General features: G+C 30.4%; 4 protein-coding genes across 6 annotated transcripts; 1 reads left to right on the top strand and 3 right to left on the bottom strand.

Moving 5' to 3' along the window:
- Positions 1-1,863: 1,863 nt before the first annotated feature.
- On the bottom strand, positions 1,864-8,426 carry LOC145753471 (CCN family member 2-like). Its single transcript, XM_082569882.1, has 7 exons — positions 8,408-8,426; positions 7,818-8,006; positions 6,191-6,383; positions 5,535-5,709; positions 4,845-4,936; positions 3,179-3,378; positions 1,864-2,813 (listed from the first exon to the last, which is right to left on the bottom strand). Exons 2-7 carry the CDS (start codon positions 7,953-7,955, stop codon positions 2,496-2,498), a joined length of 1,116 nt encoding a protein of 371 aa, XP_082426008.1. The 5' UTR covers positions 7,956-8,006; positions 8,408-8,426; the 3' UTR covers positions 1,864-2,495.
- Positions 8,427-10,329: 1,903 nt separating this feature from the next.
- LOC145763461 (presenilin-2-like) lies at positions 10,330-14,650 on the bottom strand. Of its 3 annotated transcripts, none has more exons than XM_082574910.1 (12): positions 14,309-14,650; positions 14,112-14,242; positions 13,992-14,023; positions 13,640-13,739; positions 13,076-13,249; positions 12,498-12,676; positions 12,102-12,248; positions 11,661-11,779; positions 11,400-11,486; positions 11,065-11,192; positions 10,820-10,987; positions 10,330-10,594 (listed from the first exon to the last, which is right to left on the bottom strand). In XM_082574910.1, the coding sequence occupies exons 2-12, from the start codon at positions 14,216-14,218 to the stop codon at positions 10,534-10,536; spliced, it is 1,302 nt and encodes a 433-aa protein (XP_082431036.1). In that variant the 5' UTR covers positions 14,219-14,242; positions 14,309-14,650; the 3' UTR covers positions 10,330-10,533. The 3 variants fall into 3 exon arrangements, with proteins under 3 accessions (XP_082431036.1, XP_082431034.1, XP_082431035.1); XM_082574908.1 differs by having other exon boundaries at positions 14,112-14,233; XM_082574909.1 differs by lacking the exon at positions 14,309-14,650 and having other exon boundaries at positions 14,112-14,293.
- A 275-nt stretch (positions 14,651-14,925) lies between these two features.
- Positions 14,926-16,732, top strand: LOC145763463 (nuclear cap-binding protein subunit 2-like). The gene is made up of 4 exons (XM_082574911.1): positions 14,926-15,061; positions 15,130-15,311; positions 15,794-15,932; positions 16,106-16,732. The coding sequence occupies exons 1-4, from the start codon at positions 14,969-14,971 to the stop codon at positions 16,238-16,240; spliced, it is 549 nt and encodes a 182-aa protein (XP_082431037.1). The 5' UTR covers positions 14,926-14,968; the 3' UTR covers positions 16,241-16,732.
- Positions 16,718-20,799, bottom strand: LOC145763460 (alpha-L-fucosidase-like). The gene is made up of 7 exons (XM_082574907.1): positions 20,642-20,799; positions 20,173-20,404; positions 19,660-19,910; positions 19,113-19,257; positions 18,557-18,757; positions 17,813-18,003; positions 16,718-17,496 (listed from the first exon to the last, which is right to left on the bottom strand). The coding sequence occupies exons 1-7, from the start codon at positions 20,767-20,769 to the stop codon at positions 17,253-17,255; spliced, it is 1,392 nt and encodes a 463-aa protein (XP_082431033.1). The 5' UTR covers positions 20,770-20,799; the 3' UTR covers positions 16,718-17,252.
- Positions 20,800-22,657: the final 1,858 nt, after the last annotated feature.

Genomic DNA, 22,657 nt, shown 5'->3' with positions numbered 1-22,657 from the left:
ATTAAATGCGCATTAACCTAACTAACATATTAGATAAAGAAATTTGCAAAAATATTTAGTAGAAAAAAAGTTAGCGATATTTTTTATTTGCCTAAGTTGACCTCACTTGACCTATATTGGTACCATATAACATTGGTCAAATTTTTTTTCAACAATTATACCAATTAAAACGCATTGACTCGAAAAAGCACGAAATTATTGTTTGATTTTATAATTTTAATTTTTTAAATTTTATGTGTATAATATCATTAGTCGAAAAACAGTCACGTGATCCAATTATACAAAAAATATCAATAAGCTCAAATTTTTTTGAGTGAATATTTTCGCAAATTGTTTTATCATGAATGTTTATCAGGCCATCGCAGTTATAATAAAAGCATATTTATTTAGGTTTTCCAATTTTATACATTCATACTAACAGTGTCATAACTAGTAGGAATATTAATATTAAAAAAAATATTTATACGTACGTTAACTAGTCCGGCGGATCTAATAAAACAATTAATTTTCATTTAACATTTTTAAATTTTGTATACTGTATCATTGGCCGTAAAACAGTCACGTGACCCAGTTATACATAAATTTAAATTGGCTTAAACATTTTTGACTGGAAATTTTTGTTAAATGTTTTATTTTAAATAAAAATTAGGCCATCTGAGTTATAATAAAACCTATTTATTTATGTTTTTCAATTTAGTACATTTATAGTGAAAGTCTTTGACACATAACTTTTATATATATTAATTTTTTTTGCAATTTTATTGAAATGAAGTTTAATGAATCACTTCGCTTAAAATGTTAAAGTTAATTTTAAAATGACATATTTTTTAAATCTGACATTTATTTATTGATATATTGTGTGCTTTATTATGATTTTCTGTTTTTATGGCGTCATGTAAACTTAGTCTAAAAAAGTGCTTTAACATTTTTATTTTTTAACATTCGCCTGAATTCCTTTTTCTAGTATCTAAATTGGACGAATGCATTTTGATTTTTTATTTTCTTTTTTACATACTTATAATAAGATTCCAAAAAGTCTTATGTAATTATCTTAAATCTATTTTCATTTTTCTTAATTGTATCTATACACAGAATATATAAAAAAGTTGTTAAATTATAAGAAAAAATATATTAACAGCAATCAATCTTTATAAAGTTTATTTGATATTTCTAATAATATGTTTAAATAAAGGGAAAGTATTTTAATGATAAGTTAACATTAAATTTAATAAAAATTAAAGTCAAAAAGCATTGGATCAATTTAGATACTAAAAAAAGTAATTCAGAAACAGTAAACAATCAATTTATTTATTTGTAAACTAAAAACAAATTTTATTTATTCAAACAGTATAAACAAACAAATTAATTTTTGTTTTGTACAAAAGGATTTGATTTTAAACTCTATAATTACAGTTTTGTTTAAAAAATAGTATTTTCTATTTCCATGTATAATATTAAATATTTTTATAAATGAAATTCTCTAACTTTCTATCTCTTCTTATAATGAATAATTGCTTGCCTTAGATCACCAAGAACTAACACAAAAATAAGTTTTTGAATTAAACATTTGATTTCTATAAATACATTTTTTTATTGTTATTGACATTAGGAAGAATAATTAAAGCATACCCATAATTTGAATACACTTATACAGTATATTAAAACACTGTACCTCATGTATTAGTCTGCAATTAATCTGGTCATGAAAAAATCACATTGGTAGATAGTATTACTCATGTTGATATAAAACTTTTATGTCAAAAAGGTTTCCAAAAATTAAATTTTGTCATTGTCAGCTACAAACCTGGTCCTAGACTCCTAAACTAATACATACTTTATTATAAAAGGTCGCACGTGACTGAATTCATATTGTCTTTATGTATTTAAAAAAATAAAAAAATCCCCGTTTACTAGATTATTATGATATGTTAACTTTAAATTAAATTATTGAGAAACTTTTACATTGACACATCATGCACGTCTATTTTGGCTTAAATCCAAGTTGGTTTAACATTGATATGAAATTTTAGAATTAATCAACCAGAATTTTTTTTGAAATTACAAACTCAATACTTGATAATTATTCTTAAACCCACATTTTAAAACAGTAAAAGAATAAGAAATGTGACCAAGCGAATTATTTAAGCAAGACAGTGAAAAAAGCTTAATATAAATAACAAAATAAAAAAGATAAAAATTACTGAAGTCTACCGACAAAATAGAAACTTAGCACAAAGCACGTAAATAAAAAAAACACTAAATTAATAATAGCACTATCTAAATACGTTAACTTTTACATAAAAATGAAATAGATCATATAAACCAAATTTTGGCGAAATATGCTACTTTTAAGAAAATATTTACAGCCTTAACTTAATACCAACACTTGGTAGTTATTGTCGTGCAGATTGTTTAAGGGTTAAATTAAATGTTGGTTATGCGCATTAATAAACGTCACAAATGAAACAAGGCGTTTTTAAATCGTACTTGAAACTTTAATTTTCTTTCCAAGTGTCTGAACCCACTGATTTAAACGACATTGAAAAAATATCATTGTCGCCCATGCACTCCCCTTCACATGAACACTTTTTAATCATCATCATGTTTCTTTTAAATGTCGACGTCACGTTTCCTGTCTCTTCGGATTTGCATTCGAATTTAATTGAAACAGTCTTACTGCTCTTTGGCTTGCAGCATTTGTCGCCACAGAACCCGCAATATTTTGGTCGGTAAGTGTTGCTACTGAGACAACCAGTTAAAGAAAAACGCACTTTTCTGCGATTGCGGATTTGCCGGCGACAAGACCGTTTTTTCTATAAAATAACAGGTTATTAAATTCTTCTGCGCATAATCTGGTATTATTGTTGCAACGCACATATTTGCCTGAATTCCAACAAAGGTTAAAGCACCAATTACATTTAATGACTAACTCCTTTGCCAGTTAATAAATCGCTTTACAAAATTCCTAAGTTACGGGATTTTAAATGAGTTTTTTTTACCACAAAAATCAAGGATATCAATTTAAGACATTCCTTAACAAAATTAGGCGCGCCAGATTAAATTTTAACTTTATTTTAATTAAAAAAGGGTGCCAATTTCAACATGAAAAATCATTACCCAAGGAATTTAGGGTGCAGTCGAGTGTCGGTTACAAAAATAAAATACAAAAATAACTTACAGAAGTGACGTCAGAAGCCTGTAGGGTACACGGTCGGATGTTGCACAATCTGACCTCTCTGGTCATCTTACAATCCTCGTTGTCGTTCGAAACTCGGTCGGAAATGGCGAATCCGCACGATTTCGAACACGGGGACCATTCCGACGTTTGAATCATACACGAGCCTTTAAAGGTGATAACCCTTTCAGGCTTTCGTTTAACTAATGAAAACGACAAAAAAGAATTATTTTAACCATTAAAGAGTTAGCTGAATTTCTAAAAACTCATAGATAATTTATTGTAAAATGTCGAAGCTTAATCAGGTTAGAATAGACTAAGTAATCTGTATGACCCTGTTAAAGCGAGAAAGAGTTCATTTAATAATAAAGGGCGAACTTTAATTTTGTTTTAATAACAACTGTATTGAGTTGGTTTAATGTGCTTATCGCTATAAATGACCTGTGACGCTGCATTTTATTTTTATCTTAAATTCCCTTTAAACTCGAATAAAATTCCCTTTAAACTCGAATAAATCCGTCTTCGGTCAGTAAGCCGTGTTGTTATAACGGGGTAATCGAACCGCGATTTCAAGTGCGCATTAAATTGTAATTCGGTAAATCTATCGACCAATCCTTCTGTCCACGCCTAAGCCTTTCTATAATCGAATCACAGCCTGGACTTAATTAACAGCCGCACCTTTACTTTTTGAATCCCGTTTTGATAAATTTACGTCATTGCTTTTTTTGCAGCTTAGTTAGGATTTTTTGTTTTTATTAAACAAACACCGCATTGTGTGGTCGTATTTGTTACGCACTATAACATGATTAGAGGTTAAGTTTATTAACTTGTCTGGGATGCGAGCACGATTCCCATGGGAAATAACAAAATAAAAGGAGACACCACGCGTCATGAACTTTTCGTCATGCACTTAGGCGTGAGAGGAAATGCAAGTTAACCTAATTTATCTTACACTATTGAGGTTCGACAGTGCGAATTTTAATCCATTTAACGGCTTTAAAAATTAGCAAAATACTTTTTTCGGCACTTTGCTGAGCTTTGGTAAGTAATTAAAGAATTTGCACTCAAACACATTTCTTTATTTTACTAATTAACTGTTTTCGTGCATAGGTTATTCAAGTTTACAGTTACGTGATAATCGCCATGCTTTCTGCATTATTGGAGGTGGCAGACGACCTTAAAAGCCTTACCACCTACCCAGAAACAACAACAAGTCATTATGTCATTAACCTTGCTTAAATGGTTAAAGATGCGGCAAGGCACGCTCGTAAATCAGTATCGATTCATTTAATTTTGCGTGGTTTTAAATTATAATTGGTCAATTAGATTAAATAAAAAGCAGACCTCATGTCGCTTACATAATCGCAATATCGTGTTATAATTCACCAAATCCGAATTCAACATGGATAAGCCCTATATTCCAAAAGTTTAGCAGCCTAGTTTTCTAATAACAAACCGTCTTATCACATTAAGTGTGTACTTTTATGTTCTACATGACATTGCTAACATTTACTTAACGGTAGCAGATATTTTACGCTAAAATACATTAGGTAATGCGGTTTAATTGCCCCGGTTTGTATAATCAGCTAATCAAAACCTAACACAGTGTAATCGATTAAAATTTTGATTCGAAAAATAAAAATAATTGAAATCAGTAAACTTTGCTTACATTGATTTCCAACTAGCTCCCATTTAGGATCTAAGGTACCGTTAGCTGGGCAAATCCATTTACCACAACATTCTCCCCTTTTTCGTGCCAACCTAAATTAAAAAACGAAATTAACAATTATGACTTTAGGTTGGTGTATTGAATATGATTTGTTTAAATTGTACAAGATTCCATTTGTTATAAATTTGTCAATTTTATATTTTGTGACACTTTAATATAATCCGGCGAATTTTGAAAGTTTTATAAGTCTTGTGGTTTTTAACACTGGCGCCTCTTTATATTTGCTTGCTGCCAATGTCACCACAACATTATCACTGGCGAACAGATAACCCTAACAGTCAATACACAAAATCGCTGACAAAAAATTCCAGGAAAAATTAAACCCGTTTGCAAAATGTTAGTGTACAAGCAGAATAAACATTACTAAATTGATTAAAAACCACCCAAAATATCGACAGTATAAATTCTTTCGTTATTTTTGGCCGCAAAAAAGTTTTAAATAGTTTTAAATTTAAAAACCCAAGGTAAAACGAGGGTAGAGGCTGTAATATAATATTAACAATAAGCAAATGCGCGAATCTGTTAAATTCTACGGTCATGATAGCAAACAATAAAAAGCAATTTTTAATCAATCACTTTGAAATCAAATAACTCCTGCCAACTTTGAGTAAATAATATTTGGTGGCATACTTAGGGTGAAGGCAGCCTGGTGTAGTCAATTGAGGCTTGTTCATGGCAGCACTACAGGTCGGAACGCAGCCAATATCACCGTCAACACAAGAGCAGGTTGCTTTACAAGTCGGTTTGATCAAAGCGCCATTTTCGTACCATTTCCCTCCCACTATACATGCTCGGCCCGGGCTTGCTAAAAATAAAACCACGATTATTGTTAACAACAACAAACTTTAAAAGTCAAGCTTTATAAAAACCTAACAAAGTATGTTAAACTGGTTGTACAAAAAATTTAAACGCCAATTAACATTTTAATACAACTGTAAAGAAATGGTGTTTTATAGCCTTAATAACTTAAAGTATCAGCTTAAAACAACACAATTTTACTTTTACCAAAAAGTTTTTTTGTAAATGTTAATAATTATACATTCAATAATCTTTAAAAGTTAAAAATGCCGTTAAAATTTTATGGTAGGTGTAATAAATCAATATTGGGCATTTTAAGATGTGTTTAGACAAAAACAAATGTACACACACTATTACATCAAAGCAGAGAGTTGAACTTTAATTTAGTCGGTTTACTGCTCAAGGTGCGGTCTCACTCAACTTCCAAATTTCGAGGAAAAATACGTAAAACTAAAAATATATGGGTCTAGTTATCAAGTTGAACATACCTTCGCAAAAGCCATCCCTGCCACAAAATAGATTTTTGTGTGGATCGCAAATCATTCTGAGTGAACATTCCTGGCGTAACTGTTTGCTGCAAATCTTACAGCAACCGCAGCCGTCCGTTATAAGGCTAACTCCCGGCGCACATATCGGAGGCTGGCCACAATTGCAGTCTTGACATTCCAAGGAATCTCCCTTCTACAGATAAATATTTTATCAGGACTGACATTACTTGAATCAATCTTAAGTAAGACAAATGACATCTTCAAGTGTTGTGATGACTCAAGAGTCATTTTAATAGGCAAAAACATGCCACTCATAGTTGAAATGCTTCCACTTCAGCCGAAAGTGACGAATTTTGCGAAAATTTGATGTGTCATTCATTGCGGATTGAATACTTCCGGAATATGATTGTTAGCTTAACACTTACTAGGTAAGTAGAACAACATATCTTAGATAATTTTTGTATAAATATGCAAACAATCGCTTAAGCCGACAGCTCGAAGTTCATGACATAATCAGCAAAATTTAGCGATCGTAAGTGCTGTGTGAATATTACTGATAACAAATATTGTAATCTAAAATTTGCTTTTTAGGAAAAACAAGTGGGTATTTAACCCGTTTAACCTTGGTGTTTTTAACTTAATTAATTTTTTGCTTTAATAAACGATGTCATGAACTATTTTTGGCAAGACAAACATTTACAATAACTGCGCATGTTGATTTGGTATAGGTAAAATATGCGCTCCTTCGGCAAGTTTAAATTGATTATGTGTCAAAAACGAAATCATAATTTTACTAAAAAACAAACAAAATGCATACATAGTTTATGCACGTTCACACATATACATAAAATGATACCTTAATTATTTTAAACAATGATTTAAGGAATGGTTTAAGGTAATATTTTAAATTAGGGCGAAGCGAAATACCTTTGATCGTACATTCTTAACAACTAAATTCAGGAAATTTTTTCACCTGAACACGTGTACGCGTGAATAGAAAATACATGTTTACGAATATAATTAGATCGACAACAACATAATTTCTTTTCAGGAAAGCTATCCCGTTCCAAATGTAGGTATGCCAATTATAATAAAAAACACAGCTACGGAATTTTAATGACGTCATACAAACACATGTGCGGGTAATAATACGAAATTCTTTTGATTCAACCAAGTCTTTCAACTTCCGAAATTAATTCAAATATTTTTAGGTTTTTGGCAACGGCACGTCGTTCGAAAGGGGCATATTTTATTGTTCACGCGCTCATTCTTTAAAGTGTTTAAGAGATTTTACTATACTCGTAAACTACAAACAAATTTACCAACCAATAACTGTTAATCACATACTTACAAGTATTCACGACGACTTACGCGCGGTGTGGTAAATTACAATATTTAATGTCACCTAAAATATTACTGGTTACACACGTTGAAGTATTTGATTGATAGACTATGCGTCCAACTTAACCCTTTACCGTGGGAAATGTTAACTATTATTCTAAAAAAATCGTTATTTTTTAAATATTAAATTACCTAATCAAAAAGTTGGTTGGGATACCGAAAGACTTGGCGTGAGAAATGTATGAAAATATACGTAAACTTAGTTGTTTTGTAAATAGAAAACTACCTGTGGGTAAAAGTCCGTTTCTGAACCAGCTGTTTGGTTGTTAAGATCAAATCTCGGAAACAACCGTCTTGAACTCCGTGAAGATCCGAACTCGATCGCCAGGGTCAACAGAATTATTTTAAAAACAAAGTTTTTCATTTATATAGCTTTTACAATGCGCTATCAGTACACAAATATACAATTTTAAATCTGTAAACAAATCAAGTAAGGTTATTGGCTGCTCCAAACTGAAATCATGTAGATTTGTCTACCGTAAACTTTGTTATCATCGATCAAGTATAAAAGAATTAAAACTGTTGAAAAAACGAGTTTAAAAAAGTTCACTAACAACGCCGAAACTGTTTTTATTTTTGTAATTCGATCGCCCCGAGTTAATTTTAACACCCGCTTTGCCTCAAAATATTATGGTTTGAAAGTAACTGAAGAAAGTTAAAACGCGGAAATAAAAACAGTAAAAACCGCTTGACCTAATCGAAATTCAATATAGAGTTTAACTTAATAATTTTTATCATTTTCTAACATTGACACCACATTTAAAAAGCGCATTTTTCATATTTTTTAATTAAGGCTCTAAGTTGAATTAAATTTACCTTTGAAATCCACAAAACTGTAATTATTTCCTATTACAATATGCAAAAGCAGAAATTAATCACCCACTGACCTAAAGTCGGTCATTTACTGCTTGAGGTACTAAGACTTTCGTCTCTCTGTGCATGACATATAATAATCTCAAACGTTGTGGCTCTTTGATGTTATTCTGCCGCAAACCGAGCACTTAATTCCGGCGAACGAGCTCGCTCGAACACGGGCTTAAAAGGAAACCAACAACATGCGGCGAAGTCTGTGCTCAAGTTTAATGAAATGATCGTTTGCCAATCGCCCTTTACTATGTAACTGCGAAAAAGGGAAATAAGCACTGCTATTCTTGGCCTGTATTGTCATTCGCTAGCTATTTTTATATTAATCAATGTGCTGAGTAGTGACAATGGAATCTCTCTAATTTTTTGGAATTTATTAGGGGGTAAATTAAATGATTTATTTGCCAAATAACAACATCTTCTATGCCAGCTACTGTATAAATAACTGTTTTCTGTTAAATAAATAAATTTTAATTTTCGTGAAATTCCAAAGTATTTTCTTGTTTAATAAACATCGTTTATTTCCTCCAACTTCCAAGAACTAAATACCTTTCCAACAATAGAAAGTAAACAAGAGATTAGTGCCTAGTGGCTTTTTGTGATAAACAATTTCTCACTTACTTCGCTTTACATTATTCTCACTATAGATTTCTCAGTTCATATTTTTACACGTCTTTCTAAAAATAATTTTTTAACAATATGTCTTAAAATAAATTGCGTTACGTTGTTGCAATAATCAATAAAGAGAAATTATCTGTTTGAAATAACAATATAGTGGTCATAATTAAAAATGACGTAACTTCCAAATCTCGGATAAGAAAATCTATTTATCGTAAGCTAAAACCGCTTGTTAAAAAGATTGTCTCACGTATACATACTGCTTATCATTTAAAATAAACCCGCGGTCTTCTTTGCACGTAGCTTAAGAAATTGATGGATTTCGTGGGATTAGTGACGCAACATAATGATGTAACTCGGGTATCCCATTTGAGTTGATTAAGTAGTTCTGAAGAGAAAAGTGTTATGAAAGTACTTGGAAATATATATCCGTCATTACACACACGGTTTAACTATTTTTAACTCGCTCCAAGCACTTGGATATTTCGGGGTATTGTGGTACGCGTAAATTACCATTTAAATTGACCGAAAAACTTATTTTATTCACCAATAGCTAATTCCTTTCCATGCTCAAAATTAATTTAAAATAATTACAGGGTACTCATCATTGTTTTCTCATTATAGACTCGCTGTAGCGAAAACCATAATCTCAAATTAAAAAATCTGTTTTCGAGGTATCTAAACCCGATCGTCATCTGCTGTAAACGATGTAATTACAGCTTACATGCCAAAAGTCAAACAGCTTCAAAGATTACAGTCTAAATCTGTTTTAAGTGCATGTTACTTGCTTTTTAGAGTTCGTTATGTTTTCGCGGATTTCGGGTTTACGATTTAAACTCTTTTGTGCACACCTTCTAGGCTTTCCACGTTCTATTGTTGGCAAGGGATTTAATTCTGTAAGCCCAGACAGTTGGAAACGCTTTTTCCGGATATAGACCCAAAATCCCTTTTCGATAAATGTAAATATTATTCAGAATGCAGCGTTTTTAGAATACGTAACCTTTTAAATATATTTGTTAAACGTGAACATTTAAATTTTGAATTTTTCAAAATTTTTAGACAACCAATATTTTAACTTGACAAAATATACTGATGTAATACCCATAAAGATTATGGTAAGCGCGCTTTTATTAAAAATCGGCTATTTCCCTAAATCTTTTGTGAAGCCGAAGTTTATTATAATAAATTATATTGAAAGGAATTTGTATTGCAAGAATCGTAAAATTGGTCCGAAAAAATAAAAAAATGGGTAAATATCTAAATAAAAAAAACTTTTTATTACATGATTAAAAATTTTTCTAAATAAAATTAAAAAGTTATTCGTTTTATATCTTCTCGCTGTAACACTTTTTAAAATGCAAATTACTAGAAATATATACATGTTTCTTGTGTCAACAGAAAAAACACGACTTAAAATAAAAAGTACAGTAAAAATAAAACACACGAAATAAGAAACAAACTTAAAGATAAACTTGAACGGAGTTAAGCGAGTCCATGAATGGTCGCATCACGTAGTCAGTACTGCAAAAAAATCAATTTTTTTTAATGTTTTTTTAAATTTTTTGGGGGTTATTTTTTAAAATTATTATTTTTATATTAAGATACGTTCTTTAAACTTGAAATATTTTAGTCTGATGTTTATACAGTAAGCGCTTTCTACAACCATTCTTATATTTTTACAAGTCCAAAAGATGCTCCTTTAAAAATAAATCTTCACCAACAATAAAAAAACACAAAATTTCCTACCTGAAATAAAACACTAGACCGAAAGTAATTGAAATTGGCAAGGCTGGCAATGCTTTTCTATATATAGCCAACAATATAAGAGTCAGACAGAGTCCAATTAGAATAGCGACAAAACAAGCCAAAGTTGTGTTCCAATCACCAGTAGCTGATGCCTTGCCGACCAATACGCTAAAAATAAAATTACTCCGCTTACAAATACAACAACAAAAAGTTAGCTACGTAAAGGATTAAAGTAGCGGCCCTACCTGTAAAAAATGAAGTCGCCTAAACCAAGTTTAACTCCTTTATCTTCTTGCTCAGGAGCTCCCACTGGCGGTGGACCTTGTTCCTGTCTGGCCTGCTCTCTCGTTTCATTGCTTGTTACTATAACAACCTATAACAAAATCGGGTGATACAAATTGCCTTTTTTGTATCTTCAACAGCAAAATAGATATTTAAAACGACAAACACGTTAATTTGCACCAAAACTGCTCAATTACCAAGTTGCATAAAACAATATTTTTAAGTAGAACTTTTTCTAGAACACTGGTACATACAAATACCTAATTATTTTTAAGTATAAGCCAGCAATGTTTTTTACCTCACTGGAGTCTCTGTTACGTTGCCAGGCTGCATCAAAACCACTTTCATCAACCGAGTTACTCACTTGCGTTGTTAATGTTGATGTCTAAAGGGTAAAACAAGCTTGCATACAAGTCTGAGAGTTTATATTTTTTGCAACAGCCAGCAAATGGATAAAATAACAAAGTTACCCCAAAAAAATTATCTTATCTGCTAACACAATATTTTTTTATGTCTTTTATGCAACTAAAATTTATTTATTTTAATTAAAGTTATTTACCCTTGATCTTTCTTCATGTGCCATGCCCACTGTCCACATCATGGCTGAAGAGTAAATGAGAGCAGGAAATATTGGTTCGTTTCTCTCTTGCGCTGTCTCAACCAACATACGAAGTGGTCCTAAAAACAATAACAACAAATTAGATTCAAGAAAAATAAAACTTCTAAACATATTTGCCAAATCAAATAGAATAATGAAATGTTGACAAGTTAAGAATAAAAAATTTAAATCATAATTGATGATATAAATGATAAACAAAAGTTAAAAAATTGAAAAAATATTACTTTTAACCATAAACCTATTTAGTTAAAACAACTATTTTAAAAAAGAAAAAATTAAATCAGTTAATATTTTTAAACATAAAATCAGTTAATTTTTAATTTTTTTTACTTCCAAAAATACAGTATTAATAAAAAAAACAAAAAAAACAAACAAACTTGCCTCTTGGACACAGAACAGCAATCAAATCATAGATTGAAATAAATCCCAATATAACCCATGCAGTCCATTCTGGCAAATACTTGATAAATATTAAAGCCATTAAGGCTGATATCACTATAAGGTAAGTTTGTTGTAGAAGTAAAGGACCTGAAAATAAAATATAAAAAAAGAGTTAAATTTTCAAAAATATTCATTTTTAACCTTTTTTATTTTAATTCCCCTATAAGAAGGTTAGAGTAAAGAAAGGATAGAAAAATTTTACTATAAGAATAAAGTGCCCACGTTTAGTAAGGTTACTACTAAAAATCAAACAATTTAACAATAAATCTCAAACAACATAAAATGTGTTTTATTGTTTTCATTACACTATCATTTTATCAAGCATGAACAATTTACCTTTCCAATGTATGCATATCATGCCAACCACTCCAAAATTCCAAAGTACAATCGCAACAGTGATGTAGTCCATGGCAGTGTTGTAAGCTCTTAAAACTTCAGCGAGATAAAGATAAGCAAATAAAAACAAAAGAAGTAAGGAGGATACAATTAACCATCCATGGATCACTTTATAACATCTAAAATAATGTAAAATTTCCCAACTAAAATACATTTCGAAACACACTCAAAAATTAAATATTATTCATTGTCGGATGTATTTTCCATATAATGGCGCTCAGTGAAGAATATCAATATATATTACACCAATATTTATGTCAAATTTATACTTCTTTAAGCGTATAGAAACTGCTGTTTGTGAAAAATATAAGTTGTAAGCTGTGACCATTAAAATGCACGAGGCAGGCAATGTACCGATACATATAAAAAGTGGATTCCAAAAAGTTTACTGAAAATTGTTGAAACATCTTTCATACTTTTAACAAATTCAATTGGATTGGCTTACTAACTTGATAGGCTATCAGATATATACAAAACAACAATTACCACAAAAACAAATTCAATAATTTGAATCTTACCTAAATTTATACAACACCACCAGGAAAATAGTCATCACTACAATTACTCCAACCATGATTAAAGAATTTGCGATTGATTCCCATGCCACCTGTGCAGCATTGGCATTTTCTGAATGGAAAGGAGTGTAAACTAAGTATTCACCACCTGATTGATCTGTATAGTATGCCACTGACCTAAAGTAAAAAAAAAAAAAAAAATATTTACAATCATTTAATTGCAAATAATATATATATATATATATATATATATATACAAATAAATATGTAATTTATTTATGTTACTAGATTAAGGTAAAAAGCTTACTAGTTACATATTCTATCATATATTTAATTAAAACAACAAATCATTATAAATCATACTGTACGTAGCATTTTTTTAATGATATTTTATTAGATTTAAGAAGCAACCTGAGCTAACTATGGTTCTGAGTAAGTTTTAACCTACCAAGCGAATCTACTGTTTGTGGCACCTTACTAAAGGGCACTGCAGCACGGAAGTTATAGGGTTTAAATAAAATATAACAAAACAAACGAACCCAAAACAAATTAAAAACATTTACTTACGTTATAGTAGCAACAACCACAATCATACAAAGAGTAACTGGAATAAACAAAGAGATAACAGTGTTTGCTCCATATCTTAAGTCCTCCTCCTCTTCTTCTTCTGAAATGTTCAATTCAGTTTTTAGTAAAGTTTAGCACAATATTAAAAATATATTTTTCCTTTTTTTAATTTTAGCTTGGTGATTAAAAAAATAGGATATTGACTGTTTTAAAAAAGTTTTATTAAAACAACTCTAAAAAGGAAAAAAAAAAATTTATTGAACAAATTATAAATTAGAATTTATATTGTTATACCATATTATTATGTTAAATGTAAAAAGAGAAAACAAGTAACAGTTAATTAGAAACTAACCAGAAGTTCGCCTTTGTCTTTGATTGGTTGATCTAAAATAGTTAAATAAAAAACAGAATAATTTTATAACAATATTGCAAACATAAAACGTAGTTTTTATTAATAAAATTAATTGCTTACACAATATTAGCAGTTGATTCCGATTCGGGGGGTGACATGCTGGAATTGTTTCTTGTGGAATCCAATAAATGCTGGCGCTCTGATTCCGAGTCAGTTGAACTATTCATTCACCTAACGCTTACCTTTAAATACTACTATTGTGAAATTTTCTCTAAAACGGTACGACTTTCAATTAATATTTAATCACAACAACTTACCTTTCTTTCTTCGTTTTTATTTTACCTTGGACTATACTAAAGTACGGGATGCGGGATAGTGCGGGGCCGTATGTAAACGTTAGCGAAAATTCGCGGAATGCGGGACGGAACGAAATTTTTGTACTTTTCTGCGGGATGATTGCTGTTTTTATCTAAAGGGCTAAGGGGTGATGCGGGATTAACTTTAAAGGTCAAAAAATGATGCGAAATCAAATATAAGGCACAAAGGAAGATTGGGGGAGGGTATAAAAATTCCGTCCGTCTCCGAATTCAGTGATTTTTTGTTAACGTTTACATACGGCCTGGGTATTTCCCGCGCCCCGCAACTTCCCGCATCCCGTATTTTAGTACTACCCTTTACCTTATGTAGAAAAACTTTTACACCACGTCCAGAGTATGATACTTTTTTAGTGTTTCCAAATTTTATTTTAGTGTATTAATCTCTACTTTATTTAACCATATAGTATTTTAGGTAAATATTTTTAAAATAACTATAAACAAAATTAATTTAAGTTTAATAAAGTACGCTTTGGTTAATTAAAGTAGTATTTGGAGTTACATTAAGTAAACAAATTACTGCGTTTCACGTGGTGTAAAAGTAAAATTATCACTTTTGAAAAAATCTGCACATTGTTTTTTTTGTTTATTAAAAAATACAAAATGGGCGTTGATACCAGTGGTAATTCGTATTTACGTCCCTTAAACAAAGATCCTGGTACTGATTTAACGCCATATAGAGATCAACACTTTAAGGTAACTAACGTCATAATATATTAATTTAATAATGGTACATAAACATTCATTTAAAACACTTTTTAAAGGGTAATCGAATATCACAAGAAGAACTCTTACGCAACAGCAAAACCCTTTATGTGGGCAATCTTTCATACTACACGACCGAAGAACAAATTCACGAATTATTCTCAAAATGTGGAGATTTAAAACGTGTCATTATGGGCTTGGACAAATTTCGAAAAACTCCTTGTGGATTTTGTTTTGTTGAGTAAGTTTTTTTTTGTATATATCTTTATCCTCGATGTGGGAAAGTCGAATGCGCGAACTTAACATAGAGTAACATCAAGTTACTCCGACCCAGTCTCGAGTTTCTTGTGGCAGTTTGGGATATTATAAATTATAATTGCCCGATAATTATGCTGCTGATTAAGTGCTGGCTCAGCAGGAGTTCATACCGTTTATAGCGCCATACTCAAGGGCGCTACAGCATGTGAGCAGTGGGGATTGAACCCACGACCTCATGTGTGGTGTAACAAGTGTTCTTACCACCACACCACGCTGCCGGTTAAGACCACTCATCATGGAATTTGACTCTTATAGCCTGTATATTTTAAATTTACAAAAAGTTAGATTATTTGTAAAACAACTTTTTTTTCCTTTTTGAAAACCTGTTTATATTTTTTGGATTCCATTGGTTGTAAACTTCTTAAAATTTGCCCCAAAACAAATGAAAACTATTTATTATTAAAGATATTATGATCGGCCATGTGCAGAAGATGCGATGAGGTACATCAATGGAACAAGACTGGATGACAGAGTTGTAAGAACTGACTGGGATGCAGGATTTAAGGAGGGTAGGCAATTCGGAAGAGGAAAAGCTGGAGGGCAGGTTAGATATTTTTAATAAAAGAAACACATGAAAAAATGTATAACATGTAAAGATTTTAGATATAAAAGGAAATAAAATACCTTTGGAAGGCACCAATGTTGTTATCACAAATAAAAGTATGCCACAAATAAAGCTTAGTTTTGTTGAAACTAATATTTATTACTATTTTCCAGGTACGAGATGAATATAGAATGGATTACGATCCAGGTCGAGGGGGTTTTGGGGCAAGAGCACAGCTTAAATCCGATAAACAATTTACACCCGATAAAAAAGAAAAGAGTGAAGGTGAAGAAGAAAAGAAAACCTAATGTTTTGAAAAATTTAATTTTTAAAAATTACAACGAGATATGTTGATTTGGAATGAAGTACAATTATAAACATTACATCACATTGTTGCAATCATAAACTTATTATTCCTTATAAAGCAACGTTAACAGAATTATTAAACCTTGATCCTTATTATTTTTATTCTAAAATAAAAGCATAAAAGTTAAAACAAAAATTTAGTTCTACATTTTTTTAATATCTCCAAAGCCAAATACTATGACTACGAAACGCTTTGTAAACATTTTTTTTATGTCTATGTATTATACTGTTACACAAATTTTACCAGACAAAGAATTAAGGTTACACAAACTTGACCACACAATATTTTGATGAATCTCACAGTTTATTATATATATATATATAATAGAATAAAATCATTAAACTACATATTTTTCTAAGCTTAAAATAAAATTTTACAGACAAAAAAGGATTGCAAAATTTATAGTCTTATATTTTTTCACTTTTTTTAAAACTACTGCATTGCATTGTGGATTATTTTTTATCTTGATTGGAAATGCAAATAAAAAAAATTCCACTGCATAAAAATTAACAAACACTTAACCTTAATTGGATTTTTTTAAAAAGAAAAGGTGTCTCTAAAATTTATTCACATGCTATAACCACTTTTACAGTTATTAAAACTTATAATGCTGTTTGGAAAACATATGCCACTGCTTGGCATATCTCTATAACTTTGTTATGTGTGATCGTGTTAACCCAAACTTTTAGTAATAGTGGTAATATGCTTTTACGATGTAACATAAATGAAATGCATAGATTATTTACAGAGTAACTAATTATTACTCAGTGGTTTCCTTAACATAATAGCTGCTTAAAGTCAGTAAATAATTAACAACAAAAAGTTCTAAACTCGAACAGCGTTAAAGTATAAGATTTTACATAATTTTTCTTTCTTGAAGTTGTGATCATAAAATGAAATTAATGTGACTATATAATTGAATATTGAAAAAATGAAATTAAAATATTGCCTACTTAATCAAACCCGGTCATCTTAAGAACCCACAACCACTTTGCAGACAAAGTGCTTGGATCAACAAACGGCATTATCACACTAGTACCCCCTGATTTGACGGATTTCCATGACAAATTCCATTCTGAACCCAGTAACTCAACTGTTGCACTCTCTGAGTTTGCGAGCGGGCATCCCAAGTCTAATACACCACTAGGTGGCCATGTAAAGAAGAAGGCATAAATGTGACTGTCTCGGGTTGTGTACCTAAAATACAAAAAATAATAAGACGGCCTTCAAAAATTAAAAATTGTAACAATAACTAGTGCATTGCATCATAGAATAACACAGATTCCTACTTCGTGAAAACTATATTTTTTATTTTTATTACTCAGTCACAATCTAGTTAGCCTTTTTAAATGATAAAATGAAAATGATTTTAAATTGCCCTGTCATACCAAAGATAGATTGTAGTTTACTTTTATGTGATTCCACTAATAAATAAGCATATTATGTCATTTCACTAATAAATAAGCGTAGTATGTCTGTATACTAAAAAAGAGAAAGCAATATTTTAACTTACCAAACATCAGGGGTGAGTGTGTCGTTTTGAAATTTCCAGGGATGACTGCTGTATACAGCTTCCCCATTCACGCCAAGCCATTCTCCCATTTGACTTAAGCGAAGCTGGAAAACAGGGGCAATTGTCCCCTCTTTGGTTGGTCCAATATTGATAAGCAGATTTCCCCCACAGCTGACTGTGGTGACCAGTTCCTGAAAAAATATGTTAATCATTAATTGTTACATAATATATATGGATATTTGTGTCATGAGACTATTTTATTGTGTTACATGGTACCAGTGTAAATATGTTTACGATAGAAAATAACGAAAGGTTTTACTGTCAACAGCAGCGCTATTGTATTTTTCAAAAAAGGTTAAACAATAATAAAAATAATGGATAGCACATATTTCCTGACCTGGCAAAACAAAGCTGTGTAATAATGCAATAAACCGCATAAATATAAAAAATCAAGACACATTTTAAACTATAATCGTTACATTTTAAAGTTTTTAGGGTGCTTTTAAATAATAAAATTTTGCATTTCATTGTTTTTAAATAACAAAATTTGAATTTTATATTTTAAAATTTTTCACTTTAATTACCATTTCATAGGATGTAAGTTTTATATTTTAAATTGCACCTAATAATTAACTAGAGCTCAACAATAGACTTTAAGTTTAAGGTAAAATCACAAATATTATATTTTAAAAACTTATGCAATACAAATAGCATATGTGTTATAAATGTATCAGATCTCAATACCTGCAATATTTCCTCTATTGAGCGATATGCATCATACGCAGCATTTCTACGAAATCCCCATGAATCTTTATCCATTGTTAGACAATTCTCCCATTTTCTTGCTTGCAAATGACCAGGATTATAATGGTCGTGGCATGTTAAGTAACCACCGTGTTTGCACAAAGTGTCTTTACCCCATCTATCATTGGTTACGATTGTGTCCTAAACAAAAATAAATATTTTATAAAAATATTGTACTTTAAATACAAAATACATTTAAAATATATCTAAATCATTAAAAAAAAAACTTTTTAATACAAAGATTTTTTTTAATAGAAATAACAGCGGTTTGTAATTTTTATTTAATGGAACTTGATGGACATAAAAACGAGTTTGGCCAATTTATTGGACTTCAAAATAAAAAACTTACATTTTGGTGTGCAGGTAAAACTATTATGTGTTAGGTGCCTATGTTAGTTGGAACCATACTACAACAAATAAAACATGACCCATATTTAAGAAAAAATATTTTTAGATAAACTTCAATTTAAAATTTAAACACAGTTTTTCTACATACCTTGACTGGACTACTGTTGTAAAGCCAGGCAATAAATTCTGTGCTATTCCAATATTCTGCACTTGCTTCCCATTGACCATCAGACCATATTACTTCAGGTTTGTATTTATTCACAATGTCATACAATTCTGGCATGGTTTTGGTTCTGCAAAAACAAAATAAAATAAATTGCTAAAAATTTTGTATTTAATTTAGCCTTGATGTCTTTTACTAAACTTAGAGTAAAGTTAGTCACCCTGAATCAGTCTTGAGTTGACTTTTGCAGTTGGGAATATTTGCAAATATAAATTGCAAGATGACATACATAATGATTCGGTTTTTACTGGTTTTTATACTAAGTTTTATAGTGCCTTACTAAAGAGCACCACAGCATAAAAGCAGTAAGGATTGAATCCAGAACCTCATTTAGACAATCCAAGTGTTCTAATTACTACGCAATGCAGCAGGCAAGATTAGAATAGAAATTCTTTCATTTAATGGTCCCAATTTTGTTAAGCAAAATATTAATAAAAATCGCAACTAAAACACAAAAAAAATGACAACTTACTTGACAAAATCTTGAGTTGTAAAATTATTCTTTTTATCTTGTATATACAGTGGGTTAAACCATTCGTACAAAGAGTGGTATAGTCCAAATTTCATGGAAGTTCGATTTCGAATGGAAGTTGCAAGCTCATCGACCAGATCCCGATGAGGTCCAACATCCATTGAGTTCCAGTTCCAGGAGTTTGCCGAAGGCCAGTTTGTGAAACCTTCATGATGTTTGCTTGTGAGAACTACATACTGGGCCCCAGAACCCTAATTGAACATCAATTAGTAACTATTTAAACCTTAACCTTATTTTTTTTTAAATGGCAGATTAAAAATGAAATAAATACCTAAATATTTAAATATAAAGTGTTTCTTATCGAAGAAAACTTATAGCATAAGCAACAATACCTTTCAGAAAAAGGAATTTGTTGTTTTTAATTGTTTAATATATATATACTAAAATAGTTTTGTTTATCAAAATATAACTTTAAAAACAACAGTCTTTGATCAGAACAAAACAATTTTAAACCTTTAATATGTCAGCCCACTGGTCCGGATCAAAAAACTCTGCAGTAAATTGTGGCCCGAAGTCAGGATAATCGAACCCTGGCTTGTAATTTTGCATCATAAACTCTTCAATTGCTATGTTTCCCACATCTTTCCAATAATACCAAAACCATTCACTTGCGCTTCCTTGGCCAAAACTTGGAACCGAGAACACTCCCCAGTGTATAAAAATACCGATTTTTGCTTCGTCAAACCTGGAAAATAAAAATGTTACATAATAGTCAAATTAATTTAAAAGTAATATTCAATTTAGAATTCTCAAAATATTGCAAGGTGTTAATATTTTCATTATATAAAACATTGTAAAATCAAAAATAGAAAAAGTTCTAATTATGCAAATAAAAAAGTTTTAATTTTATTCACAAAATTATTCTTTCAGATTTTGAAGTTTGAGTAATTTCAAAATATAAACTGCATAAATAAAAATCTACCAGGGTGGCATTGGTCGTTTATCCAGAGAATCCCACGTAGGTAGGTACGGAGCATTTTTATACGCGAATGCACAGGATATACACAACAGCATTGCAACGACAAGAACACAGTTTTTTACCCAAGCCATACTTATTATATCTTTAAAGTTTTAACTATTTTGTAAAATCTAAAATGCAAAGATTGTTAAAAAAATGCTGCAAAATCAAAAAAACGACAGTCAAAATTAAAATTTTGTTGTTATGCTGGTGCTGACTCATTATCGTTTGCACGTGATTGAAACTTTGTTTACATACAAACCGAAATGAAAGTTGTAACCCAGCGTCACGTATACGCTCACACGGCCTTGCATAAAAATGTTATTGAGTAGGGGCGATAGAGAGAAGTGCGATTTCTAGAACTTATTAAGGTAGGATTGCTATTTATTTTTGTGATAGGCCACGTTAAAGAATCCTAGTATAAAAATATGCATTTACACGAAGCATAATTTATATTTCAAAAACATTTTTTACAAGGAATATTGAAGATGTAAATAACAAAAATTTGTTTATTATTAATATAATTAAAGAACAATTTCTTTGTATTTAAATTATAAAATCAAGTCTTTCAATTTTATACCTTTTTGTTAGAAATCATTTAATCATTGTGCAACATTTTTAATGCAGGTGTGTTAGCAAAATCGCAAATTCCTATTAAAATGTCAAGTGTAATATTTCAATTAGTTGGCATCACAAATATTGTAGCTAATCGGTTTCCTTACTTCGGCGATTAGACAACTGCTGGGACGAAATATAACACGCGCGTTTCTAATATGAAACCGGGGACGCATTTCACCCATTGTAACCTGCTAAAGTTATAATTGAAATCATAATATCAAGGTCACAGTATTAAGGTTAACTGACAGCTGACTAATTCGCTAAATAATGATTTTTTTCTTCCAATTTTTAGCCACATCGTATTTGCAAAACAACAGGATATGATTTACAAAGTAAAGTTTTGCAATAATAGAGTTGGTTTCAGGATTTTTCTACCCAACAAAAATATTTATTACCGGTGTTTAAAAAAAAATTCTTTTAAAGTTCATTTTTATAAGAAAACTTTCATATTCATGATAAGATATTGTTTTTTTAACTGTGATAGCCAAAACTAAAGCCTAAAAAGCATTTGTAGATTATGCTTTTTATAACACAGGTAATTTTTAAATAAACCAAAATATAATACATTTTATTCTAAGCCGCTGTTTTGAATAGTTTGCTTAAAAAACTTTAAAATAACTTCTAATTCGATGTGATAACGTTTTTGATATTTTTTAAATATTTTTATCCCAGATTAACAAAATTACGTGAGATACACAAAAAAGCATGACCAAAATAAACCATGTAACCGCACGGGACTTAACCCATTATTGTGTTGTGATTGCGACAGAAAAACATTTACATTTCTTGAAGTTTTTGTTTCTGTTTTGGATTTTATGAATATTGAGTAGTTGGGTTCACTGCATTCGTGTGCACTTAACTGACCTCACACAAACGCCACGGCGCCGTGTAGTAGACTTTCCCTTACGTTTGTATTGACTAACTACAAACCTTTACATTGCGATTAACTAAAATAGAATGGACAACTGACGTAATATTACCCTGTGTAGGGTTTTTTAGCGTTGACTTTTAACCGCAAAGGCGACAGTAGTATTTTAAACAACGGCAAAATCAAGCTGCGTTTTATTATTTGTTTATCCTTGAATAAAACTATACCAAAATTAGGAATTTTTTTAAAACTTAAACTTCCAAAGAAATATATATATATATATATAATTTTGCAGTTGTCGTTTTGTAACCCTGCAAAATTTAACAATTTTTTTGTTTTTCTACGGTTTTAAGAAATTTAAGCTGGAACCTTAATTGGTAAAAGTTCAACTAAAAAAATTACAAAAAAAAAAATACAAAGTAAGTTGTTTAACGAGATAAAGTTTTATTGCTTAAAAAAATTAGCAGAAACACAGTTTAAGAATTTTAGCAAGC

This window comes from Corella eumyota, chromosome 1 (genome assembly GCF_963082875.1).
Source record: "Corella eumyota chromosome 1, kaCorEumy4.1, whole genome shotgun sequence".
In the NCBI taxonomy this organism is placed as follows: domain Eukaryota; kingdom Metazoa; phylum Chordata; class Ascidiacea; order Phlebobranchia; family Corellidae; genus Corella; species Corella eumyota.
This window is presented reverse-complemented; position numbering and strand designations above follow the sequence as displayed.

Excerpts from the sequence above, each read along its gene's own strand:
- LOC145753471 (XM_082569882.1), bottom strand. The coding sequence starts at position 7,955 with ATGAAAAACTTTGTTTTTAAAATAATTCTGTTGACCCTGGCGATCGAG. Across the intron at positions 5,710-6,190 it reads CAGGGATGGCTTTTGCGAAG|CAAGCCCGGGCCGAGCATGT; the intron begins GTATGTTCAACT and ends TTTTATTTTTAG. Across the intron at positions 4,937-5,534 it reads CCAGGCTGCCTTCACCCTAA|GTTGGCACGAAAAAGGGGAG; the intron begins GTATGCCACCAA and ends TTTTTAATTTAG.
- LOC145763461 (XM_082574910.1), bottom strand. The coding sequence starts at position 14,218 with ATGAATAGTTCAACTGACTCGGAATCAGAGCGCCAGCATTTATTGGAT. Across the intron at positions 11,780-12,101 it reads TGCTGTTCTGTGTCCAAGAG|GACCACTTCGTATGTTGGTT; the intron begins GCAAGTTTGTTT and ends TATTGTTTTTAG. Across the intron at positions 11,487-11,660 it reads CACATGAAGAAAGATCAAGG|ACATCAACATTAACAACGCA; the intron begins GTAAATAACTTT and ends TTTACCCTTTAG.
- LOC145763463 (XM_082574911.1), top strand. The coding sequence starts at position 14,969 with ATGGGCGTTGATACCAGTGGTAATTCGTATTTACGTCCCTTAAACAAA. Across the intron at positions 15,312-15,793 it reads TGTGGATTTTGTTTTGTTGA|ATATTATGATCGGCCATGTG; the intron begins GTAAGTTTTTTT and ends TTATTATTAAAG. Across the intron at positions 15,933-16,105 it reads GAGGAAAAGCTGGAGGGCAG|GTACGAGATGAATATAGAAT; the intron begins GTTAGATATTTT and ends ACTATTTTCCAG.
- LOC145763460 (XM_082574907.1), bottom strand. The coding sequence starts at position 20,769 with ATGGCTTGGGTAAAAAACTGTGTTCTTGTCGTTGCAATGCTGTTGTGT. Across the intron at positions 18,004-18,556 it reads CAATAGAGGAAATATTGCAG|GAACTGGTCACCACAGTCAG; the intron begins GTATTGAGATCT and ends ATATTTTTTCAG. Across the intron at positions 17,497-17,812 it reads ACACTCACCCCTGATGTTTG|GTACACAACCCGAGACAGTC; the intron begins GTAAGTTAAAAT and ends TTTGTATTTTAG.